The following is a 24,745-nucleotide window of genomic DNA, read 5'->3' as shown; positions in this document are numbered from 1 at the left end:
AAAGACCCTTGGTTTAACATCTACTCTCAACTGACTAAAGCAAAACAAAGGGCAGAAGACTGCCACGATTCTCTGTGGCAAAGATGACACAGAAGGAGCCACTTTCCTTTAACAGATGCAAGGACTGGTACTCCGGACATCGGCTGAGTTCTGAGAACCCAAAGCAGAAGGATGTTCTCGCATTGACGACACTATGGCAGCATCCATTCCCTCCAGTCGCAGACTGCTATGGGGGCAGATCCTGTCCCACAATGCACAGAAAAGGCTCCCTGGAACTTTCAAAGAGAGCTTTGCATTTCTGAGACTCAGGGGCTGGCAATTCCAGAGAACAATTCTCAGGAACCCTCGGAGGGTTCATCAGGCACACGACTGAAGCTGTAGCTTAATTTCTCCACACCGGGTGCTTGTCTTGTCGCCCCGTGCGGGCGTGGTATAGTTAAGAATCAAATGCAGGAATTGGCCTCTGGTCACCTGTGGGGTCTCATGGGCGTCCTTCTCAGCCTACCTACCTCAGAGTGGGGCTGAGGGCGCGGGGTGGGGACGGTGAGCACCGGGGGAACTGAGGGAAGGCAAAGAAGAGAAAGTATCGGAAACGGGAAGGAGGCAGTGAGGAAAGCCCGGTGAAGCGCTGCCTCAGACCCGGGCCGCCATGTTTCCTCTCCCGCCCCTCGCGTCCCCGGCGAGCCAGTTCGCGCGCAGCAACCTTTCCGCCCACCTCAGGGTCCCAAACAGCTCTGGCACGGGGAAAAGTCGACCCCTCTACACACGCTTTGCCGAACTCACTGCGGCGCGCCTAGGAAGGCCTCATTTAAAGCCCCGAGGGCTCCCGCCCGGCCGCGCGTGATGACGTCACTAAAGCGCCGCGGGAGGGGCTTGTGTGTGAATCCTCTGAGAGAATCGGCCACAGGGAGAGTGTGAAACCTGCTTACACTTGGCTGCGACCTCAGGCTTCCCTAATTCTGATCCTGACTCTTAATTAGTTTTTTTATGTGGACGTTTGTTTGTTTCAAAGATAGGGTCTCAAGTAGGCCTTAAACATCTAGGTAATACAGCCAAGGATGACCTTGAACTTCTCACTCCCCAACCCCACCCGGCCCGCCCCCACCCCACCTCCACGTCCCAAGTGTTGGTATTATGGACATACACCACCACCGGCCTTATATATGGTTTTGGGAAGGGAACCTAGCCCTTCGGGATGCTGAGCAAGCACTCTACCAAGCTACGTAGTCAGCCCTTTTCGTCAATTTTTGATACATCCATGGGGGTTCTGGAAAGTTCTAAATAAAACAAAGAATGAAGCTATGTTTAGCACACTGCTCAACACATAGTAGGCCCTCATTAGGCCCAAATTCTCCATTCCACTCACAGTCCCATTTTAGATAGATGCCAGTGTCCAGCTGCAATTCATAAAGAAAGATGTTTCGAACTTACATACTTTGTGTTTGGTATTGCGTTCACAAAGGACCAAGCCAAATACTGTCTTGTCCAGGAACTTTTGACCTTGGGGACTCTAAAGTCATCTTGATTAAATGAAACAAAAAAGAAAGCGATGAACTACTTAAGAAGAGTGTTACTAGGGCTAGAGAGAGGGCTCAGTAGTTAAGAATGTTGCTGCTCTTCCGGAGGACTCAAGTTCAGTTCCCAGCACCCACATCAGGAAGCTCACAACCATTTGTAATTCAGCTCCAGGTTATGTGGCGCCCCCTGCTGGCCTCTACTGGCAGCTACACACAGAGGCACCTAAATAAATCTTCTAAGACAAGGTATTATGGGGTTGGATTATAAACATCCCCTGAAGGTTATATACTAAAGCCTTGGTCACCAAGCCTATGGGATTACCAGGGTATGGTGGGTTCTTTAAGAGGCAGGTTCCACTTGAATTTAAGTCATTGAGCACATGTACTTAAATGTTTGGTGTTGAGTACATGGGGGACCAAGTTTGAATACTGAGTTTTCCAGAACTTTTGACATTAGGAAGTCAGTGGTGGAGATGTTGGGTTTTTGCTCTTTCTTTTCCTCATTTTGATTCTTGGCTACCAGGAGGTGCCTAACTGCCAACTGCATGCGTTTTTCTGACACTCTTCTGTTTCACCATGGACCCAGACACAAGTCAAACAACCACAGGCTGAAAGCTGAAGGTAAATATAGGCCTTCCCTCTAGGATGTCACAGTGGCAGGAACGGAACGCAAACGTGTAAAGAGGACACTTTGTGAGTTCAGAGGAGGAGGATTGCTAGCGTGAGGGACTGCAAGTGTCTTTGAGTAAAGACTTGTATTTACGGCCATGGGGTGGAGCAGTTTTGCTTTCTCCATACTTAATCTTTTGCCTCCCAAACCAAAGAGCAATGGATCAAACTGATCTTGAACTGAAACCTCAAATCTGAAGTCTTCCCCCTTGAGCTTGTTTGTGCCTGGCATTTTGTCACAATGATGGAACGGTAGTCTAACACGCACGGTTGTTAAGAAGCCAGATTTTTGTTACTGTTGTGCTCTGGCCTGGTGTATCTGAGCGCTAGTAAGGGCAGGAGGGTATATGGAATGGCAGTGTCAGGATCAGAAATCAGTTCGGATATTGTCTCCTATAACCCTCTTGTTTGCACAGGCCCAGGCAGTCAGCTCTCTTTGAACATCTGATGACCAATGAGCTAAAACTAAAACTCCGCTCTCATGACTTCTGCCATCTGTTAGGCCCTGGATGTTTATGGCACTAGCCATTCATATGTTGAAGTCTTAACCTGCAGTTGATGATGTGTTATTGGCAGGGAGGACTTTGGGAAATAATTAGGCATAGTTGGGTAATTCTGCATAGCGTGTAAGAAAAAGGAGAGAGACAAGATATCCATCTCCACCTTGTGACAATGTAGCAAGAAAGTAGCCATTTGCAAACCAAGATCCTACTTAACCAGTAGCTAGGCCTGGAATTTCTAGACTTCTGGGTAAAAATTATATATGCATGCATACAAATATTATGTGTATATATAATATTATATACATATATAATTTTATTTATATATTTAAGTTTTGTATATATGTGTGCGTATGTGTGTGTGTCTGTGTGTCTGTGTGTCTGTGTGTGTTCAGGGTCTATTCATGTGGTTCAGGCTGGGTGGAGCTTGTGTTTCTCCTGCCTCAGCTACCCAAGTACCAGGATTATAGGCCTCTACTGCTGATACTTTCCCACTCCCCTCCATTATCCTTCTTTGTTCCCAACATCACTATTGATCACATTATATATTTTCCAGATGTGTGTCACTTTTCCTATTTGTTAACATAGTTATAAAAATCCTTTGCATGTTCCTTTGGACTTTTATGATGTCAGCTGCAATGCGAGCTCTCCCTTTCAATTTTATCCCACTTGAATCTTCCTCTCTTCTATTTGCTGGAAACATTCTTCTGTCCTTTTCTTTTGTTGTTTGTCTTTACTGGGGTTGGGAGTTAGTTTCTCATAGGCAGCAGATGTTGGTGGGTCTTGTTTCTTTTGTTGTTTTCTTTTTTTGATTTTTTTTTTTTTACTGTTTATTATTTTGAGACAGGGTCTCACTGTGGAGTCAAGGCTCATAGTCTTACTATATACCATCAAACTCACTATGTAGCCAGGAGAGCCCTGAACTCACAATCCTCTTGCCTCAGCCTCTCAAGCACTAGGGTTGTAGGCATAGGCATACATTACCATACTGCAATAGCCTGTATGCTTTAACTAGAGAACTTAGTTTACTTACATTCGAAGTTTTTATTGAAAGATACAGGATTATGATCGCCATCTTGTGGATTTTCCCTCTAGCTGTTTTGAGTACCTTCTGTTTCCCTCTTTCTCACTGTTGTGATGTGATGGTTTATTGCATCCACCATGTCGGATATGTCTTCTGTGTATCTTCTACTTTGTGTGTCTTCTTTCTTTCACTTCTGAATCCCCCATGAAGCAGCTGGTGTAAGGTTGGTTTGGTAGTTCTGAGTTTCCTCAGGTTTTACTTACCTTGGAAGATCTCTGTTTCCCCTTCACTTCTGAAGGATAGCTTTGCTGAGTATAGTAATCTTGATTGGCAGTTGTTTTCTTTTACGACTGGAAATATGACATTCTGTACCCTCTTTGCCTGTGGGGCTTTTGCTGAGAAATCTCTTCTTAATCTAATGGGGCTGCTATTAAATGTGATCTAGCACTCTGTAGATTTCATAGTTCTTTTTGTTATGTACTTGACTGTTTATTGATTTGTTCTTGTTGTTGTTGTCCTGGGAGTTAACCCAGGGCTAAAGTTTGCTGGTCAGGCTCTCTAGTACGGAGCTATAACCCTAGTGCTGGCCTATCCTTTAGACAGTCTTGTTATAATGGTGAGGATCCTTTCTGGTCATGTCTTTTTGGGGCCCAGAAGTCTGTACATGGATGTCTATGTCTTTCTGAGGCTAGGAGAGTTTTCTGTTAGCATTTCACTTAATGAGTTCTCTACACCCTTAAACTTTATTCTCTTGACTTGAGTATAACCATGATAGCAATGTTTGTTTATTTAACGGTGTCCCCCAAATTTTGAATATCCTCCTTTGTCCTTTCTGCTTTGTCTGAATTTGGTGTTTTGAAAGGTCTGTCTTTAAGTTCTTGTATTCTTTCTCCCTCTTGATGTGCTCTGTAGCTGAGGCTTTCAAATGAACTTTCTAAAAGATATTCATTTTAAACTTTTGTTTTAGTTTTTTTTCTGGATCTAATCACTTTTATTTAGCACTTTTCCTGACCATTAGCAATAACAACTTGTAACCAATCCCCCTAAAAAATGACAAATATCCATAACCCAGTGAAAGGCCAGAAACCATCCATCCCACCTCTTGGTTTTAGGTTTATTTGTTTTATTTCATGTGTATAAATGTTTTGCCTGCATGCCTGTCTGTACATCAGTGTGGGCAGTGCCTGTGGGGCATCAGAAGAGGGATTATATTCCCTGGAACTGGCGTTATGGATGTTTGTGAACCACCATGTGCTTGCTGGAACAAGTGCTCTGAACTGCTGAGTCATCTCTCCAGCCACATTTATTTTTATTTTATTTTATATGTATGTTTGGCATGCACACTGTGTGTGTATTGTGTATGAAAGTATGTATGTGTACTATGTACATGGAGTGGCTTCAGATGCCAGAAGAGGGTGTTGTGTCCCCTGCAACTGGAATTGCAGATGGGTTTGAGCTCAGAATTGAACTCAGGTCCTCTGCAAGAGCAGCCAGTGAGTGCTCTTAGCCACTGAGCCATCTCTCTAATTCTCAATTAAACTTTTTTTTTTAAGATTTGCTCTTCATTTTCAGCATTTCTGTTTGGTCCTCATTCAGACCTGGTTTTCACTGATTTTCTCCTTCCTATTTCACAGTCTTCTAGGTCCACTCAATGGTTTGTCTGTGTTCTTCTCTGCACTTTTCAAGACTATGCGTGTCTATCTGTGCTCATGTCTAGTCCTCTCAAAAGCATATGATCAGTTGGGGACAGAGATAGCTGCTACTGTGGGCATGGCTAGTGGCCAGATGTCAAATACTACTTACCAGTGCATGGGCACAGGCTGCACTTTTCTCTCCTCAGTTCGCTGCTCTCGCTCTCTCTCTTCCCCTCCTTCCTTCCCTTCCTCTCTCCCTCCTTCCCTCCCTCCCTTCCTCATCCCTTCCCTCCTTCTTTCCTTTCTACTTATTTTTTTCAGACAAGGTCTCAGTCTGTAGCCCACTGGCTAGACCCATACTCAGTTTAATCTTCCTGCCTCAGCCTTCTACATGTTGGGTTTACAGGTAGGTTTCAGCACACTGAACAGTCTCTTCAGTGATTTCAGCGGTAGCGTCCTCCAGGGAGTGAATGGGGTGTGGCCAGAATTCCTTCCCAGGCAGCTATGAAGGATCTCTGACAACCAGGCCCCTGCTGTTGCCACTAACTGCTTGCCCACTCCTTTGGGCATTAGGACCACAGACGCCCATCCCTGTCCTTTATGTAGCTGGCTGGTGAAAGGGAGCTGGAGTGGTGAGAACTGCGTAGCAAAGTCCTTCAGGTCTGTGTCTGAGACTACTCGAGACTGACGATTCTGCTGGTCTTGAAGACAAGATCCTGGACGTCCATTCCTTTTGGTGTCCCCCAACCAATGACAACAGTGTCCCTACAGAGAGCATCTGTTTCTTCTACAATGGCATGATTATTGCCGTCTTGAAGCAGAGCATCTGTGGTCACCAGTAGACGACTCTCTCTAGATTAGATCTATTAACTTCCTCAGGTGTGCTTGGGGGAGGGGAGCAGCGAAGTACGTTGGCCCGCCTCTCCTGAGGTTATATACATCCTAAGCAATTGCCGAGACAAGAAGCAACTCGGTGGAGTATCTGTTCCCTGGTGCTGTGGAGGACGTCCTCATGATCTGGCTGCCTTTGTCACCTGATCCGGTAAGTCCCACCAATGAACTCATGGGTCCACCAAGCTATATTTGGATGGAATCCCTCTTTGATTTTTCTCTGCCTGTTAAAAATAGACTCCCTAGGAAAAGTCCCACAAGAATCACGCTAGGGGGTTGTGACAGAGTCACTTGGTCACTCCAAGACTGGTTGGTGAGGCACCTCGCTGCTGACCCAGTGCTGGGGAATGTCTGTGTGGGTTTCAGAGACGGGAATGAGGATTTTTGACCACCAATGGAGTCCAAATTTAGACAATACATACCATCTCAAGATGGCCTCCGGTTACAGCCTTAGAAAGGTTTTTGAATGAAGTCCTTGTCCAGAGTCAAATCACTAAGCCAGTTCAGGTCTCTCACGGTTCAACATGTAAGCCTGTAAGCCCAAGAGACGCCTAGCTAGGAGCACCATGGTCTTTGTTGGGTGAGTCTGCAGTGACCCTCTCTTCCATTCTTCCCCTGCTGAGGGGATGCTCCCCACCCCAGTTCTGGAGTGGCCAAGGCCAGGGTATTTTGTGATGTGGGATGTCCTTCTGTTGTGCTACTCTTATCGGTTAATGAATAAAACTGTTTTGGACAATGGTTTAGCACAGTACAGCCAAGCGGGAAATCTGAACAAATATATATAACTCATAGTTATATGTTCTCATGTTCTCTCTCTCTCTCTCTCTCTCTCTCTCTCTCTCTCTCTCTCTCTCTCTCTCCATGAGGAGAGTAGGCAGAGACAGGGAGATACCATTTGTCTGCTGAAAGAGACAAGCACTGGAGCCTTACTGGTATTCCACAGCCAAGTGGCGATACACAGATTAATAGAAATGGGTTAATTTAAGGTATAAGAGTTAGTTAATAAGAGGCCTGAGCTAGCAGGCCAAGCAGTGTTGTAATTAATATAGTTTCTGTGTGATTATTTGGGTCTGGACAGCCGGGAAACGAACAAGCTGTCTCCACTTACAGTTTTGTTTCTCTATTTGTGACTCTTAAAGAGTCCCCTTTCCGAACACTGCTGCATTGCTGGTGGGAGTGCAAACTGGTGCAGCCCCTTTGGATGTCAGTGTGGCGATTTCTCAACAAATTAGGAAACAACCTCCCTCAAGACCCTGCATTATCACTTTTGGGTATTTACCCAAAGGATGCTCAATCGTGCCACAAGGACATGTGCTCAGCAATGTTCATAGCAGCATTGTTTGTCATAGCCAGAACCTGGAAACAGCCTAAGTGCCCCTCGACAAAAGAATGGATAAGGAAAATGTGATACATTTACACAATGGAGTACTACACAGCAGAAAAAATAATGATATCTTGAAATTTGCAGGCAAATAGATGGAGCTAGAAAACATCATATTGAGTGAGGTGACCCAGACACAGACAATTATCACATATACTCACTCATAAGTGGTTTCTAAACATAAAGCAAAGAAAAACAGCCTATAAATCACAATCCCAGAGAACCTAGACAACAATGAGGACCCTGAGAGAGACATACATGGATCTAATCTACATGGGAAGTAGAAAAAGACAAGATCTCCTGAGTAAATTGGGAGCATGGGAACCATGGGAGAGGGTTGAAGGAGAGGGAGAGGCAGGAAGGGGAGCAAAGGAAAATGTTGAGCTCAATAAAAATAATAATAATAAAGAGCCCCCTTTCATCCTGTTGGTTCCCAGTACCCTCCCCTTGTTACTTATCTCACTGTGGACCAGGAACACCTGTTGCTTTGGTGCCTTCTTTGTGGAGGAGCAGGTGAGTGCTGGGGCCCTCTATTAGGCCATCTGGCCCCTTCCTGCATTGGATCTTGGGGAATAAGGACAGAAGGTGTTTCAGCTGTGTAAAAGTCCAGACCAGTGTGAAACGGCATTGACTGTTGGGAAGGAAAGAAAGATGATTGCTTATGGAGGGGGAGAAGGATGGGGCGATCCACTGGGGTGGAAAGGGACTTGGAGCAAGGTTTGACTTTAAGATATTAGATAGAGGGGGCTGGAGAGACGGCCCAGAGCTTAAGAGCTCTGGCTGCTCTTCCAGGGATCCTGAGTTCAATTTCCAGCAACTACGTCGTGGCTCACAACCATCTATAATGAGATCTAGTGCCCTCTTCTGGCCTGCAGGCATACATGTGGGCAGAACATTGTGTACATAGTAAATAAAAAAATAAAATCTCTAAAATAAAAAAAAAGACGCTAGAGTTGGACATTATTTTCTGCGTGATGATGAACAACTCTATGTAACAACTGATTCTTGAGCTGTAATGTATATAACGTGATGCCTTCATTTCAGTTGTATCATTAAGGGGTTGTAGTGAATGCATAGGGCTTTGAGACCACCAGCACTCCCTAGTTTTAGGATACTTTCATTACCCCTGACTGTTTCCTTTTGTGTTGAATAGCAGTCAATACTTTCTATCCTCAGTCCCATGACAACCATGAATTCCATCTTTGCATATTTGCCCTGCCTGAACATTCCATAGAAACAGAATCATATGACATGTGATCTCCTGTGTGTACATGCTTAGCTAGGGATTTTAGACTTTGTCCATGCTGCTGTATGTGTTAGTAGGTCATTCCTTTTTGTAGGTGCATAGTGACGGACATATCCAAATGTGCTTAGTCAACATTTGATGACGGTTTAGGGGTGAGATTATGAATAATAGAGCTATGAACGTTGAGACATGGTCCTTGTGAAGTCTGTGTTTGTTTTTCTTGAGTAAATACCTAGGAGTGGAATTGCCTACTAGTAATGCGAAATTATCTGAGTAACGTTCTAAGGATTTGGTAGAGCATTTTCCAAGTTAGTCATATACTATTTTCTCTGGATTTTTAAGCAGAGAAAACTTTGGTTTTCTATTTCTGCAAACTGCGAGACAGACTCCTAAGTTGAGTGAGCCAATTTAACTTTGGAATCATTGTCAAAAGTCTGTATTTGAATTTGTGCAATGTTCTATTGGGCCAGAATTTTGATGGCAGTTGTTACTAGGTATGTGTTTCTTCTTGCAGACCAAATCAAGATGGAAATATGCAAGATCCTTTCCCCTTGACCTCACCAGTTCTCGGGCATTTCCCTAACCCTTCCACTAACTAGCTTCCTTTGCTGGTGTGGAGAGAACTTGGCCTTGGGAATTTATAGTTTGATAACCACTCCACTCAGTGAATTCTCTCACAAGTCACTAGTCATCCACAAGGCACTCTGCATGTGAGAATCCAGAAATAGCTCTGGATCAAAGAGGGTTGGTTTAGAAACATGAGGAAATATTGTCAGTAGCAGTTTGCTTACATCTGGCCTTGTAGTAATGGTGGTACTTTAAGTGGGGAGGGAGCTGCCATCCATCATGAAACTCAACACAGTGTTATGGCTTAGGATACACAGCATCAGAAAACAGCCCCCATGCCTGCAGAGTTTCCTCTTTCGTGGTTAATGTCTCCGCTAGTATGCTTCATTCTGCTTTGTAATTACATGGACTCTGGGCCGAACAAAAGAGACCTCTAAATAATTCCTCATTGGAAAGGTGATCTTTTCTGGGCACACCTAGATATCTCAGAGAAGTCGATTGCAACAGATAATTTCAGATAGAAAATTAAAATGTATCTCTTTGTCTTTAGAATTCAGTGTACATTTTAGTGGAAGAATAAGGAGAGAAGGGTAGAAGTTGCAGGTATGGGGCTAGTTCACAATCATAATTTTAATTTGGCACGAGGCCAGTAGTAAAAATAATTTTGTCTTCTAAGTAAAAAATAACCGATGAAGCAACTTCTCCCCAAAGGGAGAGTTATCTTAGGGTTAGCAACACGTGGTTCCTGAGAGGTGACGTGTGTTCCACTGGAACCAGGTCTCTCACCTTCCAAGGAAAGAAAAAGAAAATTCAGAATAAAATTAAATTCAGAGACACAAATTTAACTGTTTCTAACATCAGAAGTCGTTGACACCAGAACAAAAGAAAATCCTCAGCCCAGAGGTCCCCCAAATCTCTGAGCACGGGACCTCTGCACCTGGGGGTGCAGCGTGGGGATGGGGCTGGCAGAGGAAGGCTTTGGTGTGATTCTTTAGGGGTTCAGGAGACATCTCTTAACAAGATGCCCTTCTTTTACAGCAGTTGTAGGTACAAAATAATTGTTCATGTTTATGGAATACAGTGTGGCATTTGGATAAAAGTGTGTTAGTATCCAAACTAATAAGCATCTCCATCACTTTAAAATTTGCTCATTTGTGTTGGGAATAGTCAAAATCCTCTTCTTTCTTTTGAAATGCATAGTGTATAGTGTTGATGTCCTACAACATTAGCACTTTAGAACTTCATCTTCCTCTCTAAGTGTATTTTGGGACCCATTATTAATCTTCTTTACTCTTTTCGTAGGGGAGGGGGTTCGAGATAGGGTTTCTCTACGCAACAGCTCTGACTGTTCCAGCACTCACTTTATAGACCAGGCTGACCTCGAACTCAGATTTACCTGCCTCTGACTCTTGAGCCCTGGAATTAAGGGTGTGGGCCTCCATGAGAAGAGGCTCTGCTCTTATTGTTTGCTGTTTTACTGGTGGGTCATGTGACCTTAATAGCCCCTTTTGGACTCTAGCATTAACACAACTAGACCAGTCTCCAGTCTTATGTTCATGAAGAGAAGGTGCCAATGCTAAACTAAACTGTACTGAGCACAGCAGGGGCCTCCTCGGCACCATGAACTCAGCCAGGTTTTTTTACAGGCTTGTTGGGAGAAACTAAGATCTCCATCCCTGCCCACTTGATCTGTATGCACATTAGATTTCTACATTGTGAAGCTTCTGAGCTTCATTTTGTTTCAAGAGAAAAGCTTGGTAGTTGCAGCCAGAAATAAAACACTGTTGTGAGCAGGTCTGTGTAATGGCTGCTGCTTTTGCTTTCTTTCCTAGGGTCTATTACTTGTAACGGGGGGAGTGGGCTGCTTGTCATTCCGGCCGCCTGGCTGTCTTACACCCGAAATAATTACACAGAAACTGTATTCATTTAAACACTGCCTGGTCCATTGGCTCTAATTTCTTATTGGCTAGTTCTTACATCTTAATTTAATCCATTTCTATTAATCTGTGTATCACCATGTGATTGTGGCTTACAGGTAAGATTCTAACCAGCGTCCATCTCAGGCAGATGCCACTCTGCCCTTCTTCCCAGCATTCAGTTCTGTCTACTTCGCCTACCTAAGCTTTGTCCTATCAACTAGGCCAAGGCAGTTTCTTTATTCATTACCCAATGAAAGCAACACACAAACAGAAGGAACTCCTACAATTACTGACCTGATATTTGCTCTCCTTTCTGACTTCCCTATGTGATCATTATGATGAGAATTCTAAGAAATTCTTTTTATGTTCCCATCTAAGTGCTCTCATGGACACTGAGCAAGCAAGTTCAAGAGGCAGAAGTGACTAGAATTATTGTTTTAAGCTGAAGGAATTTTTAGGTACGGATTTGGACAAGTCCTAGAGATGGTGTGACAGAGAACAGATCTTTAACTCTTTTTTTCCGTTATTTCTCAGTTTCCTGAGACACCAGAGGTGAGCAATTGTAACTGTACTGGGTAGTGTGGTATGACGGCATCATATACATGAGCTTTTCCTTTCCCTTAAGTATTTGGGATAAAAATATGGAGAACGATTTCCTTACATGAAGTATGGAATATTTCTTGCTTATAAAAAGATGCTTAGGCAGTGTAGCATGTATGCATAGAGCAAAACGCCACGGCAGTTGCTCTTATTCTGACTTTAGAATGTCTTAAAATAATGGTCAGATGTGGCAGTGCTTAAGTGTAGTCGCAGCTGAAGCAGGAGGATTGCAGTGAGTCCAAGACTAATCTGGGACATACAATGTGTCAAGCAAAAACAAAACAAAAGCAAACAAACAAACTTAAAAGGGGGCCTAGGGAGCTAGTCAGTAAAGAGCTTGCTGCTTGAGAATAAGGGCCTGAGTTTAATCTCTAATATCAACATACAATTCTGGATGTGGTGGCACACGTATGTTACTTCACTGCTGGGGAGGCAGGGACAGAGAATCCCTGGGGCTCTCTGGCCAGTCAGCCTAGCCTACCTCATGAGTCTCAGGTCCCATTGAGAGCTCTTGTCTCAATAAAACTAGATGAACAACTCCTGAGGAACATATACACACACTCACATAGACTCCCTAAAAGTTCCTGTGAATTATTGTACCATTAAAATGGTGTGATACTCATCACATGTTCAATACATGGTTCACCCTGAAGTAAGTAATCTACTGAAGGGAAGCCTGCGGTAGGGCAGTGGCTGTGCAGGTCAAGGAAGGCATTGAATCTTTGGTGTCTTTTTAGCCATTGCATCTCAATGGCTTCTCAAGCAATGATGAAAGTATGATGAGCATTCAGGACTTCTCCTTACACTCAGGGTTACTATCATTAGTCAGACCTGGGTACTTCTTCAAGGCAGGAAGACTTAGCCCTTCCCAAGAGCAATGACTAATCCCTAGCCATCATCTGCAAGTTAATACTTCTTCATGTGTTGTGGTGGCTCGAATCAGAATGGCCCCCATAGGCTCATATATTTGCATACTCAGTCCCCAGTTGATGAACTGTTTGGGAAGGATTAGGGGGTGTGGCCTTATAGGAGTAGATGTGTCCATGTTGGAGGTTTGTTGCTAGGGGTTGGGCTTTAAGGTTTCAAAAGACCACGGCAGGCCCAGTGTCACTGCCTGCTGCCTGTGGAACAGGATAGAAAGCTTCTGGTTGGTGCTTCAGTGCTATGCCTACCATCTCATGCTGGTAATGAGCTAGCCCTATGAATCTGTAAGCAAGCCCCCAACTAAGTGTTTTCTTTTATAAGAGTTGCCTTGGTCCTGGTGCCACTTCACAGAACAGTGATTGAGACATGTTCCCCTGCCTAAGAGGGTGGTTTACACTGTTGTACTATTTTTCCCCTTGCAGAATGGAAGTGAATGCATGTCTTCTTTTTTAATGACCATATGTCAGTGCTTCTGAGACTTGTAACATCACTAACCACCTGAGCTTTTGAAAATGCAGATTCTGATTTACTAGGTCTTGGGTGGAGTTTGGGACTCTTACTTTTTACAATTTATTTTTATTTTATGTGTATGAGTGCCTGCTTGAATACGTGTGTACCATGGGCATTTTTGGTGTCCATGGAGACCAGAATAGAGATGCTCTGGAACTGGAGTTATAGATAATTCTAAGCTACCATCTGGATGCTGGGAACTGAATCCAGATCCTCTTCTAGAGCAGCTAGTGCTCTTAACCACTGAGCCATCTGGAACAGTCTAGGTGGCCCAACTGTTACTGGTCTGTGAGCCTTACTGATTCTCAAGGTTCACTGGAAGACCATTCACAAGAGGGGAGATAAAATTAGAAAAGTAGACAGTGTCACTCAGTAAGGAAGGAAAAAATGCAAGACAAATGTTCCATTAGAAGCTGAAGTTTTATTATAGGATAAGAGCACACAAAGCACATCTAAAATTGATGTGTTCAATGCACTTTTAATAAAGGTACTGTAATGTTAAAGGTACAGTTGCTAAGTACAATATAACAACATCCATATTAGAATGAAAATTGGAGTATTTAAAAGACAACATTAAATCTCTCTTTTTTTACAGCTTGTATTTACAAAATGAATCAAAATATTTTTTTCTTTAAATTCAGGATTCAATAAAATAAACAGCTGGGAATAAGGAGTCTACTACTGTAGAGAGAGGATTGAAAAGAAAACCCAATGTCAGTGAAAAGTGGGATGAGCCTCGAGTAAAGATCATTAGCAAAGGTTTAGGTCCAGACTATGGTTTCTAGGAATCCCATAAATGGTTTGCATTTCTAGTGTGACAGAAAAAGAAGCTTTACATCCTGTACACAAAAGAGACGGCATCTTATTTATAGGTTCAGCATCGCTGCTTCCAGACTTTACGACGACTTACAGCAGGCCAGGCTTGCTACCTGGAGAGTTATGTGACATTTGTGTGCTTGATCCTGGAGACCCACACACAATTAGACTCAGCATTTCATGTCCTTTGAAAGGACAATGTGACTCGTAGACTTGGTTATAGAATTGTTAACTGTGTGACTTTGCAGATTTTATCAGCGTTTGCCAAAACACTCAGGGTGGGGAGTGTTTTAATCGTGGGCACACTTGTCATTTTAAACAGTTACCAAATGCTGACGTGTGCTGGCCATGTGCAAGTATGAAGAGATGAAAGTTCTACCCTAGGGAAGCTTGGGATACTAAACTGTGCAAAAATCAATCATTTAATCAATCAATCAAACCAACAAAAAATGTTTCAATCTCTCTTCAAGCTAGACAGTTAAGGAATGGCATGATTGCATTAAAAGAGATTTCTCCCTAAATTGTATCAAATTCACTTTGAAAGGTCAGTTATATGCATTAGCTTTCATTAACCACCTGATTACATTTATAATCAAGGGAACAGCAATAAAAATGGAAAATGTCCAGAATGGTGGCTAAGCATGTATTGTGATGCGTGGGATCCACTAATTGTGACTTGAGAAGTTATCGCCTTCAGTTACAAAAAGTGCAGTAAACAGAAACATTTGCTCTATATTTATAAATTGCTCAAAAATCTTTGCTAAAGATCTTACAAATTCAGTAATATTACAGAACAATTCTAATCAATATTTAAGAAGGCTAATTACATCCTTAGTTAGATATTTGAAGTACAACTTTAACAATGCCGGGCAGTCTTGGGGCAAGAAGTCAAAGAGTTAACAAAGGTTCTCCACTCAGTTCACAGAACTGGTTGCGGTCATAATGAAGCATCGTCCCTTGTTGAATTTGGAGTGTAGCCCAGTGCATACGTTCATACATCTCCTGACTCAGATGAGGGGAACAGCCTACAGTGCTATCAATCCTCCATGAATATTCTACATATTATCTATACTAGGAATTAATGCACATTTCAGTCCGGTGCTGATTATAGAGTTCCTCAGTAAGGTGAGAAAGAATTTCTCCACTAAATGAGATCGTTGCTCCGGGGTCAAGGCCTGTCAAATTCCTTTTCAGCTCAGGAGATGTGATGTAAAGCTGAGCAACACACTTACATGGTAACAGTTTTTCATGTCCATATCTATGAACAAACTCACCCAATAGATGTCAAATATCCATACTAAGGACGTAATTTTATCCTAATTAAATACACTCTAGAATAATTTATATAATGATATTATGTATTTAAAGAGAAAAGCATGTCCCAAATCCAGCACTCTGATACAGTTGCCAGTTGGGTACAGGTAGATTATATATATATATATTTATATATGTATATATATACAAATATATAGTTATACTCAGTGAAATTAACAAGACCCAAAGGTGGTTTTGTCTAGGAATAAAAGGGATAATTTTTTTTGTTCACAAAAGTAACTTATCTAGCACCACACATCAGAAAAACACAAAAATAGCACACTCTAGTTCTAAACAGCTATGTCTAAAATAGATTAGATAGTAAAACCAGTATTACACAGCATATTGTGGATTTGATAAACAGATAAATATTTGCACTGAGTAGGCTGTTTATAATATAACATCTTCTTATCTATACAGAACGAAAGCCAGAAAGTTAACTGTATAGAGGTGTGCAGAACAACATTAAATATTATGACTCAAAAGCAGGGGTGAAGGTAAATTTGAAAGAGTAGGAGAGAATGTGTACAGGCCATTACAAGTTCTTAAGTTAACAGTAAATAAGGAGTCTGTTGCTTGAGTTGAAGGAAGCAGTAAACAAGAGATTGCATTTACATGCAGATGTCTAAAATTTGTAGTTTTTAAAGTCTATGCACAAAAGTCATTTGTTTTATTGCTTGACATTCAGTTATGGCTAGATTATTTAACCTATTTTTTTTTTTGTACTTTGGAAACAAGTATATTGTTAAAGGTGCCATAAAAATGGACAACATTGAAAACGGTTTGTAAATAAACCACCCAACACTGCAGTTCTTTACAGATTAAAAGCCTTGTCTGGGGTTTGTCATAAGTTCAATATGTTTAAGCTGGGAAAATATGTTGTAGCTTGAAGCCTCCCATTGGCCCAAATATCCAATACAAAAACACATCTCCACAAAAGGAGCAGGCAGACGATACAAGGTACACTTAAAGAAGCAGCCAGCTAATGTCCTGCTGTCTAAGACATTCACCACTGTTGCAGATGAGATTTCAAACCACTGTGGATAAGCAGAGAACTGAGGATTTGGGAAGATGTGTACAGTACTTACGGTGTGTGTGTGTGTGTGTGTGTGTGTGTGTGTGTGGTGTGAATTCATATTCACTATATTGCTCAAGAAATTTCTGCATTTACATATGCAATGTGTTCAGTGATAATCATCTTAGAAGTAGTGACTTCTCCACCCAAGTCATAATGAATGAGAAATACATGAACACCAGAGAGAAGCCAGTTCTGGGAGGACAACGTAATGACATGCATAGCACAGAAAGCTAACAGCAAGCTGTCTGTCATTAGCTTCTAGAAGGATCAAAGAAAAAGCATAGGACAGCTTATGGGGCAAAACACACTGCATGTAAACAGAGAACACGGATTCTCTAGGCATCTCTTCCAAACATTCATCTCCACTCTCCACACTAGACCCCTGGAAAAGGTGGTTTTCTATTTGGATTAAATATTCTGTCACCCATTTCCAAGTTAATAAGTGACTGAATAGTGTTTATTGCTCTAAGTTCTGAGGGTGTGTGTGGTTGAACGTGCTCTGCCCCCATTCATGGTGGCTTCCTGGTATGAAGTCACCTTCCCGCTTGTTTAAAAAAATGATTTTGAGAGTGTCACAAACTGATACACACATGCACGCACAGGCACAGGGAGTGTACAGTCAGAAGTGCGGCCAATCACCTCCGAAGATGTTAGTAGTTGGCCTTCAACTACAAATCAACAGCAATGGGAAGTCCCTATCATCAAATCTGGTGGAAGCAGTCCATATGTTAGTGTTCAGGGACTAGAATGGAGACTAGCCTGGCAGAGAACAGCAGTCGATCAGTATGGGACTGTTGCAGCTGCCTTCTGGGCACATAACCGATCCACAGTACAAGGCTACTCTTGTAGGTTCTGCATCACAACTTTAGGAGTAAAAGGTGACCCTGTGATGGTATGTAAAAAAATGCCGTGTGCACATGTATATATGGATGGAGAAAGAAAAGGAGAGCAGGGAGATTTCTGTCCCCTTCTACACTCAAAACAAGGTATGAGGTAGTACTGTCACCCGATGGACAGAGACAGGTTTCTCATACCAAGTTCTCTTACAGTCATAAGAAGCTATGGAATTCTGCCAAGCACGTATTATGGGGCAGAGGATGCAGACTCATTAGCTACACTGAGCCTCTCTGACTTTATGGGAAGTGATATATGGGAATAGGAGAAAGGAACTCCCTTTCAGAACTGTGAAACCCCTACAGATGGATCGAGGTACGTATGGTCTGTCAGGCAGGAAAGGACCTGTCTTTAAACGTCAGCTCTTGCAGGAAAACAAACAAAAACCCCACAAACCGAAATAGCTAGGGCTGTGGAAAAGGAATTGGTTTGCATAACAGGAGCTTGGTTCGCTTCTGGAGAAAGAATACAGTGAAAAACAAAACCCTGTTGTTTTCTTGCTCATTCAGGTTTTCTGTTGCTGCCCATTTCACTGATAGCTCTCACTGCTGGTTTAAAAAGAAATCTAATTCTTAACACACAGAATCTGAAACTGTTTACAATTATGTTCCCCAAGATCGCTTTAATTAACAGGGAAACAGCAAACGGGCGGCGCTTTGCGCCCTGATTGGCCTGTCACTTCTGAATCCATCTTTTTCATACACACTGGCAGAACTTCACACTGCCTCAGGAGTTGCGAAGTTGTTTGAAACACACAAATTTTGAACTCAAGAAAAATGAGACAGTGAAGAGTTCCCACAGACAGACAGACAGACAGACATATACACACTTCTCTACAGTTCGCTTGTGCCTCGGAGGGATAGCATTATCATCTGTCTTTTTAATAGCAAGAACACAATTTGTCCCAGTCCACTGGCCACCCTGTTTAAGAGTTTTAGAAGATCCCTGAGCACAGTGTTTCTGACTCTCAGCCCCCACTCGAGACAACAGGGCTCTGTCCTTGACACCAAGATGGATTGTCATTCACAGTAAGTCAATCATAAGGTGCTTTGTTCCCCCTTTCGTTTTCCACCAGTCAGCACAAAGAACTGTCAGAAAATAGCATTTTATTATTATTATTATTAATTGTTATTTGAAAATAATAGTCCTGGAAAGACATGACTCAAACAATCGGGGTTTGAAACAGTGGCTTCAGGCTGATTATCTGGCTGCCTCTTAACAATAACAAGTGATTCGATCGACATTCCTTAGCCAAAAACAAAGAGGAAAATAAACCCAAAAACAAACAAAAAAACCAAAACAAACCCAACAACTGTACAAATATGTGTTTTTCCCTGAGGGATCAAAGTACACCCGCAAGTGCTCTATGTACAGATATTGCACTAGGTAGGAATTAAAGACGTGTGCAAAAAAGCAACAAGGAGAGACGCTTGCATCCTACGGAAACCTCCTTACCAAGGCTTCTTCTAAGTTGCTTTGCATTTTGGAATGTCGGAACACAAACAGCCATCCCTTAGCCTAAAACTAAAACCACATACATCTACTATGGCACATTCAATGAAATAAAAAGTTTTCCAAAGACAGATAGGCAAATTCCATCAAGAAAATAATACAAAGTTTGTTTGTTTGTATTTCTTTTTTTAGAAAATTACATTACTTTCTTTCTTTGTTTCACATTACAAAATCTTTTTTTTTCTTTACACAAATCACATTTTATTGCAGGAATATTTCTAGTGCCATCAAATATTTATAGAAGGGTTAAAAAAATAGAAGTCTCTCTAGAGTGGTCCAGACAAGGCTTTGTATAGAATAAATCTTTTTTTTTCCATCTTCTAGTTTCGATTTATGTATTTTGAATACATTTTCTTTTCCATTGACACTTAGTAGCCTAGAAGCGGTCTAACACACGCATATCATACACATGAAAGCCACACACACACAGGCAGACACGCTCTTTCCTCCCCTGACCCTCAGCCCACCCCCATCCACTCACAGAGATCTGGTATCCACTCGCTAAAGAACAACCAAACTTAGAAGCAGTGTCTTAGGTCATGTTTTCCTTAAGTTAGGAAGGGTGAACCAGGATGTGAAAGACTTTGCGGCAAAAAAAAATTATGGACTTAGCACAAATTAAAATTCTGAATGCTAAAAAAAATAAAAAGAAATCCATAGCTTAGTACAGTTTGTGATCTGTCCAAAAAGTGTTTTCAACCACACTTTGGACTTCACTGTGGTCAAGGCCAGTTTCTCATGATGTTGCTGGATCATTTGAGTATCACAATAACATCCAGATTTTGTACAAAAGCCTCATTTACCTTCTGGAAAAAAAAGAGTTATCTGATGGCATTCCAGCAGCTGAGCGTACGATACTGTTCAGTCCCCAAGAGACTGTCGAGTCTTTAAGTTCAGGCAACTTTCATGACATGAACTATTAAGCTTCATGATTCTGTGTCATCGGCCACCTTGTGACACCACACAAGGGGTTCTCATGATAAGGAAAAGAAAAATGCCAAAGGTTTTCCATCCTGTTCTGGGCTCCCTGTGACTCTCAACTGAGGTGCAAATCGTCTGTCAGTTGTCCCCTCAGTTCCTCAGAGTGCGTCTGTATGGCTCTGTCCCTGCAATGTCGGAGGACTTTGCTCCGAAAGCCTACTTCTTGTTTTTCTTTCGGGAACACCTGAAAACAGCATCACCTCGCTCTCTCCTGCTGTGTTGTAAAAGCCACAGCACCACAGCATGGCACTGAGACTGGAGTATCTTGGGTTTGTTTTGTGTTAGGTACATGCACAATCCTTTCTGGGAAAATGAAGTTCAATGTCACCTTCTCTCTCCCCGTTAGACAAGTTGGGTCAGCTTGCCTTATTCACATGCCGACACTGGGATTAGGTTTAGTTGCTCTTTAGTGCGTTAGCACCCGAGGCTGGTCATATGCAGAAAGCTTTGGTTAAAAAGAAGTTAATATACTTTACTAAAACCATCCCCAAATTTAGTAAATCTGAACTTAAAAGAGAAAAGAAAAATGAAAACCAAACCCAAATCTCACACCATTCCCTCACACAGGAGAAACAACAGAAAAAAGGGCAAATAAATAACAAAACTGTACTCTTTTCAGAATATAAATACTATTAATCTTTAAAGGAACTATGCTTAAATAAAATTTTGATTTACCCCTTCTTGCCCAATATAAATATTATATGTTGACAGCTAACCTCTCTATATAAACACATAAAATTTTCTATGCTTGTAAGAAATTTAAGTAAATATCGCTCTCCTGTTTATGGTTAAACCCTTACTCTGTTTTTGAAAAAAAAAATCAGATGTTATTTAGGCTTTGCCCACACATTTCTGTACAAGTAATTCCTTCCTACTTTCCAAGTCCCTCAGTAAATAAGGCAGAAAGTCAGTGAAGTTCAAAATTGTGACACGCTCTGGGAGGCTGGCCCTGGTAAGCCCATCATAGGGACATCAGCAAGAACAGAAATGCTGGCAAAAGGGTCTACAAGGACCCTAGTGGCAGAAAAGACTATTGCCATGTGTAGGGGTTCATGGAAGCACCCACCTTGTGCCATGGACAGTGTTCCCTTTTCCTCACAGGTAATGCATGGTCTTTGATGTCAGACCAGTATCTTGTGGCCAAAGTCATCTTCCAAATGCCTCCTAATTTCTCAAGAGGGAACTTGTTTTAAAGGATTTCTTGATTTTTTTTTTGTAAGTGTCTGTCTCTTTCACTGTGTGTATGTGTGTGTGCTTGCACACACGTACCCACAGAGGCCAATAGGAACACTGATACCTTGGGGCTGGTGTTCCAGGCTTTTTTGAGCTGCCCGATCTGATTGGTGGGTTCCAGGCTTTGGTCCTCTGATAGAGAAATAAGCGTTCTTGATCACTGAGCCATCATCTCTAGTCCCAGGGCGCTTGCTTTTAAAATATGCACACCTGTGAACATAAGAATGTTCCTTCCTTCTCCCATTGGGGACTTTTTTTTTTAATGCAAAATTAATCAAGGATACCTCAATACTTCTTACCTGAACACAAAAGCCAAACTATCTTCTAAATATTTAAAAAAATAAATTACAGTCCACAGTCTTCTAGTGAAGATAAATACACGAGAAAATGTCTGCAGCTTGGCATCCCCTTTACTCTGAAGGGTGATTTTAAATACGGGAACCAGGTTCAATGCTGTCTCCCTCCCTCTTCGTTCATTGTCTACCCAATACAGACAGCAGCATTCTAGAATCTGGGACAGCTAGTCTAGGATCAATTTTCTGAGATGAATTTTTAGGGCTCCTGTTGCCAAGAACATAAGACATTCAATGAATGTGGGGAGTGTGTTGCTCCACATAGAGTCTTTGGGTCCTTTTTTCTAAATAAGATCTTTTTGTTTTGTTTTGTTTTTGCAATCCAATTAATATTCTGGTTACTAATTTGTTCTGAATTCCAAGTTAATACTGTGTCCCTTTGACTCTGAATTGTGTCAAATGAGTCTCCCTTCCTTCACTTCCCCAAAGGGCATTTTATAAACTTAAAAAAATGCACATATGGTTTAAGCTCACAGCACCAGACACTCCTTGGACTCTGTATGAAGCATAAACAAACCCATTCTTAATTGCATGCAAAACAAAGTATGATTTAGGGAGCGGTCCGTTAATTCCAAATTTCTGGATGGGAAAAAAAAATTCAACATGTTGATTTCTGGATATGACCAGCCAGTTTTTAAAAAATACTCGTTTTTTTTTTCTTTCTTTTTTTCTTTTTGTAAACAGCAGCATAAATACCTCCCGACGTACCTTCCAAGCCTTCTCAGCTAAACTTGTGTTTCTGGTGTACATGCGACACGGCGACAGTGAACACGCTAGCATTTAATTTAAAGGAAACAAAAGGTGCAAAACGGAAAGTGCCTTATCAATTCAACAGGAAAAGCTACGCCAGTCACTACATTTTATATTAATTAAAACAATATATAAACAATATCTCTTTAGCTATATATAGTCTTCATGCCCATTTACCCTGTGTAATATATTCTAATGCTATTGTTGCGAGCGCTATGGACCCCCTTTTCACACCATCCCGCTGACCGGCAATAATCGGTGAGAAAAAACAAAATCTTCCTTCATGACACAGAAAAGCAAGCTGTGCAAAGTAACGCTGCAACCCCGCGGTGCACACCAGGGTCACCGATTACTGCTGCACTCTGTTGTTACCCGTGAGAGTCTGTGGGCAGTGAGCTATATGAAAAGGGGCTCCTCTGACTGTAGTACCCTCCTCCTGTTAGACGCAGAGGCCAACCGCTCCGGAAGTCGAGACAGAAAAAGGGTCCGTATCTGTAGGCATAGTGGAAATCATATGCATGAGCAAAACAAGTTTAGCTTTTATTGGTTCTGATTGTTTTCCCTCTGTGCCTGAACCCCGATCACCACAAGATGTCTGTGCAGTGTGTTGGCGCTCCAGGGCTGTGCAGGGCCATAGAAAGTGTCTCAGTTAATTTTGTCTTCGTTGTCATTGTTTAAGTTCCTTTTAAAATTTGTTTTTCATTTTTGTACGCCAGATGTTCTAGAAGTGCGCAGGTACTACATTTACCCATCGATTTGCATTGCTGGCTCAAATTCTGAAGTGAACAATTCCTTGTATAATGGAGGAAAATGGAGTCGCACAATGTCTGGGTATATTGCTTTAAATGCCATTAGCTTTTCTGTATGTCGTCCACATAAGGCTCTTAACGTAGACACCTTGCATATCAGCTGTAAGCAGGAGAAAGGATAGGATGTCAGGGGTAGGCAGTCATGAGAGTGAAAAATCCAAGGACTCAGGGCGAGCTCCGCAACACTGCTCATCATGGTGAGGACATACTCGATGTTGCCTAAGTCTCCAGGGAGGGGCAGGGAGAGCTACGTGGAGGGCCTATGTTAGGACACCAAATGTACCTTGGACATGAATAATTCAACTCAAGGAGGTATTCATAAGCAAACCCCCCTCCCCCCAGTCACTGATGAGGTTCTGGGCTCCTCCCTAATCCAGCATGCACCATCAGGCGCCCTACCAGCTGCCTCAGTGGGGAAGGAAGAGGTCTGCTGATGGATAAGTGGCAGATCCTGGTTAGCAAGGGCACTACCGCTGAGAGCAGTACGTTGTATGCAAAATAAGTGAGTCAATTCTTTTGTTTTGTTTTAAAAATTAATTTATTTTTATCTCAACTCTCTCTCTCTCTCTCTGTGCAAGTATATATATATATATATATATATATATATATATATATATATATATATATATATATATATATGGTATGTGTGTATGCAGGTCAGAGGGCAACTTCTGGAAGTCAGTTCTCTCCTTCCACCATGTGGGTCCTAGGGGGTCAAACTCAGATCATCTGGCTAGTGTCTTGAGCCTCTTAGCCATTCACCAGACCATATGAGTAAATGCTATGGGTGATTTTCCTCTAGAGAAATAGCTGTCTCTATACTAAAGCCACTCAGGGTCTCAGCGAATGAAAGTCTAGCAGCTTAAGGTAACAGCAGTGACCTGCAAAGATGTTTGTGAACCTTACTGCACTACGCAAAGGCAAGGTGTCACGTAGTTGCAGATCAGAGTTACTGTCTCTAGAAAACTGCTTTTACCAGATCTGTCTGCATTCAGGTCCTCTCCATGATAACAAGCCTCATGGTAGTGTCATGCTTGGGCAGGTTGGGCTCTCCCCTTTCCCTCATGCTCACTGACCACATACAAAACTAAACCCAATTGCTCCACTCTGACCTCCCCAAGCTACCATGGAAACAACAGAAGGAATCCGGTAGGAAAGCCAAGCACCAAACATTTCAAATCTTCCTGTACAACACAGCAACTGAACAAAGAATGGAAGTGGATGCTTTTCTAACATCAGAAGCAACAGCACTGAGAGAGCTATCATATATTTTAGCTGAAAAAGATAATTAGGAAAAATGGAACCTTGTGCTTTTAAGACAGCACAGAAATAGGGAGCTGATAAAATACAAAGACAATTTATCGCTGCTAACTAATGAATTTAAGAGAACCAGTGCTGGAATATACCGTTATCTTTTAGTCCTCTTCTGCTTCCTCTGGCTAAATTCAAAGATCCTCTTGCTTTCTACCTGGGCAGCAAGTTGACCCTGCTCTATTCTTAAGTTTAAAGAACAGGAAGAGGTTCCTGAGAGGGTTCATTCTTTAAGGAAAAAGGTCTTTCTGGGTTGGAAAAGCAGCTCAGTGATTAAGAGCATATGCTGCTCTTGTAGAGGACCAGAGTTCA

At 42.1% G+C, this 24,745-nt stretch overlaps 2 protein-coding genes across 10 annotated transcripts in view; both read right to left on the bottom strand.

Annotated features, from left to right (window-relative positions):
* Ice2 (interactor of little elongation complex ELL subunit 2) overlaps positions 1–852 on the bottom strand; it is a 42,545-nt gene extending 41,693 nt beyond the window's left edge. For 2 of the 6 annotated variants that reach the window (XM_048423427.3, XM_048423428.3), the window contains exons 1-2: positions 716–849; positions 510–559 (exon numbers count right to left, since the gene is read on the bottom strand). The gene's annotated coding sequence lies outside the window, so the exon portion shown is untranslated. Of the gene's footprint in view, positions 1–509; positions 560–715 lie in introns of all 6 variants that reach the window. The other 4 variants (XM_048423424.3, XM_085689284.2, XM_048423425.3 and 1 more) reach the window with 3 other exon arrangements.
* Positions 853–13,783: 12,931 nt separating this feature from the next.
* Positions 13,784–24,745, bottom strand: part of Rora (RAR related orphan receptor A) — a 193,973-nt gene continuing 183,011 nt past the window's right edge. For all 4 annotated transcript variants that reach the window (XM_085689279.2, XM_087905355.1, XM_085689282.2 and 1 more), the window contains exon 10: positions 13,784–23,222. In XM_085689279.2, the coding sequence (XP_085545405.2) occupies positions 23,058–23,222 (165 nt within the window). In that variant the 3' untranslated portion in view covers positions 13,784–23,057. The remainder of the gene's footprint in view (positions 23,223–24,745) is intronic.

Source organism: Myodes glareolus, chromosome 4, assembly GCF_982192425.1.
Source record: "Myodes glareolus chromosome 4, mMyoGla1.1, whole genome shotgun sequence".
Taxonomy (NCBI): Eukaryota; Metazoa; Chordata; class Mammalia; order Rodentia; family Cricetidae; genus Myodes; species Myodes glareolus.
Note: the sequence above shows the minus strand (reverse complement) of the source record. Positions and strands in the feature narration are given on the sequence as shown.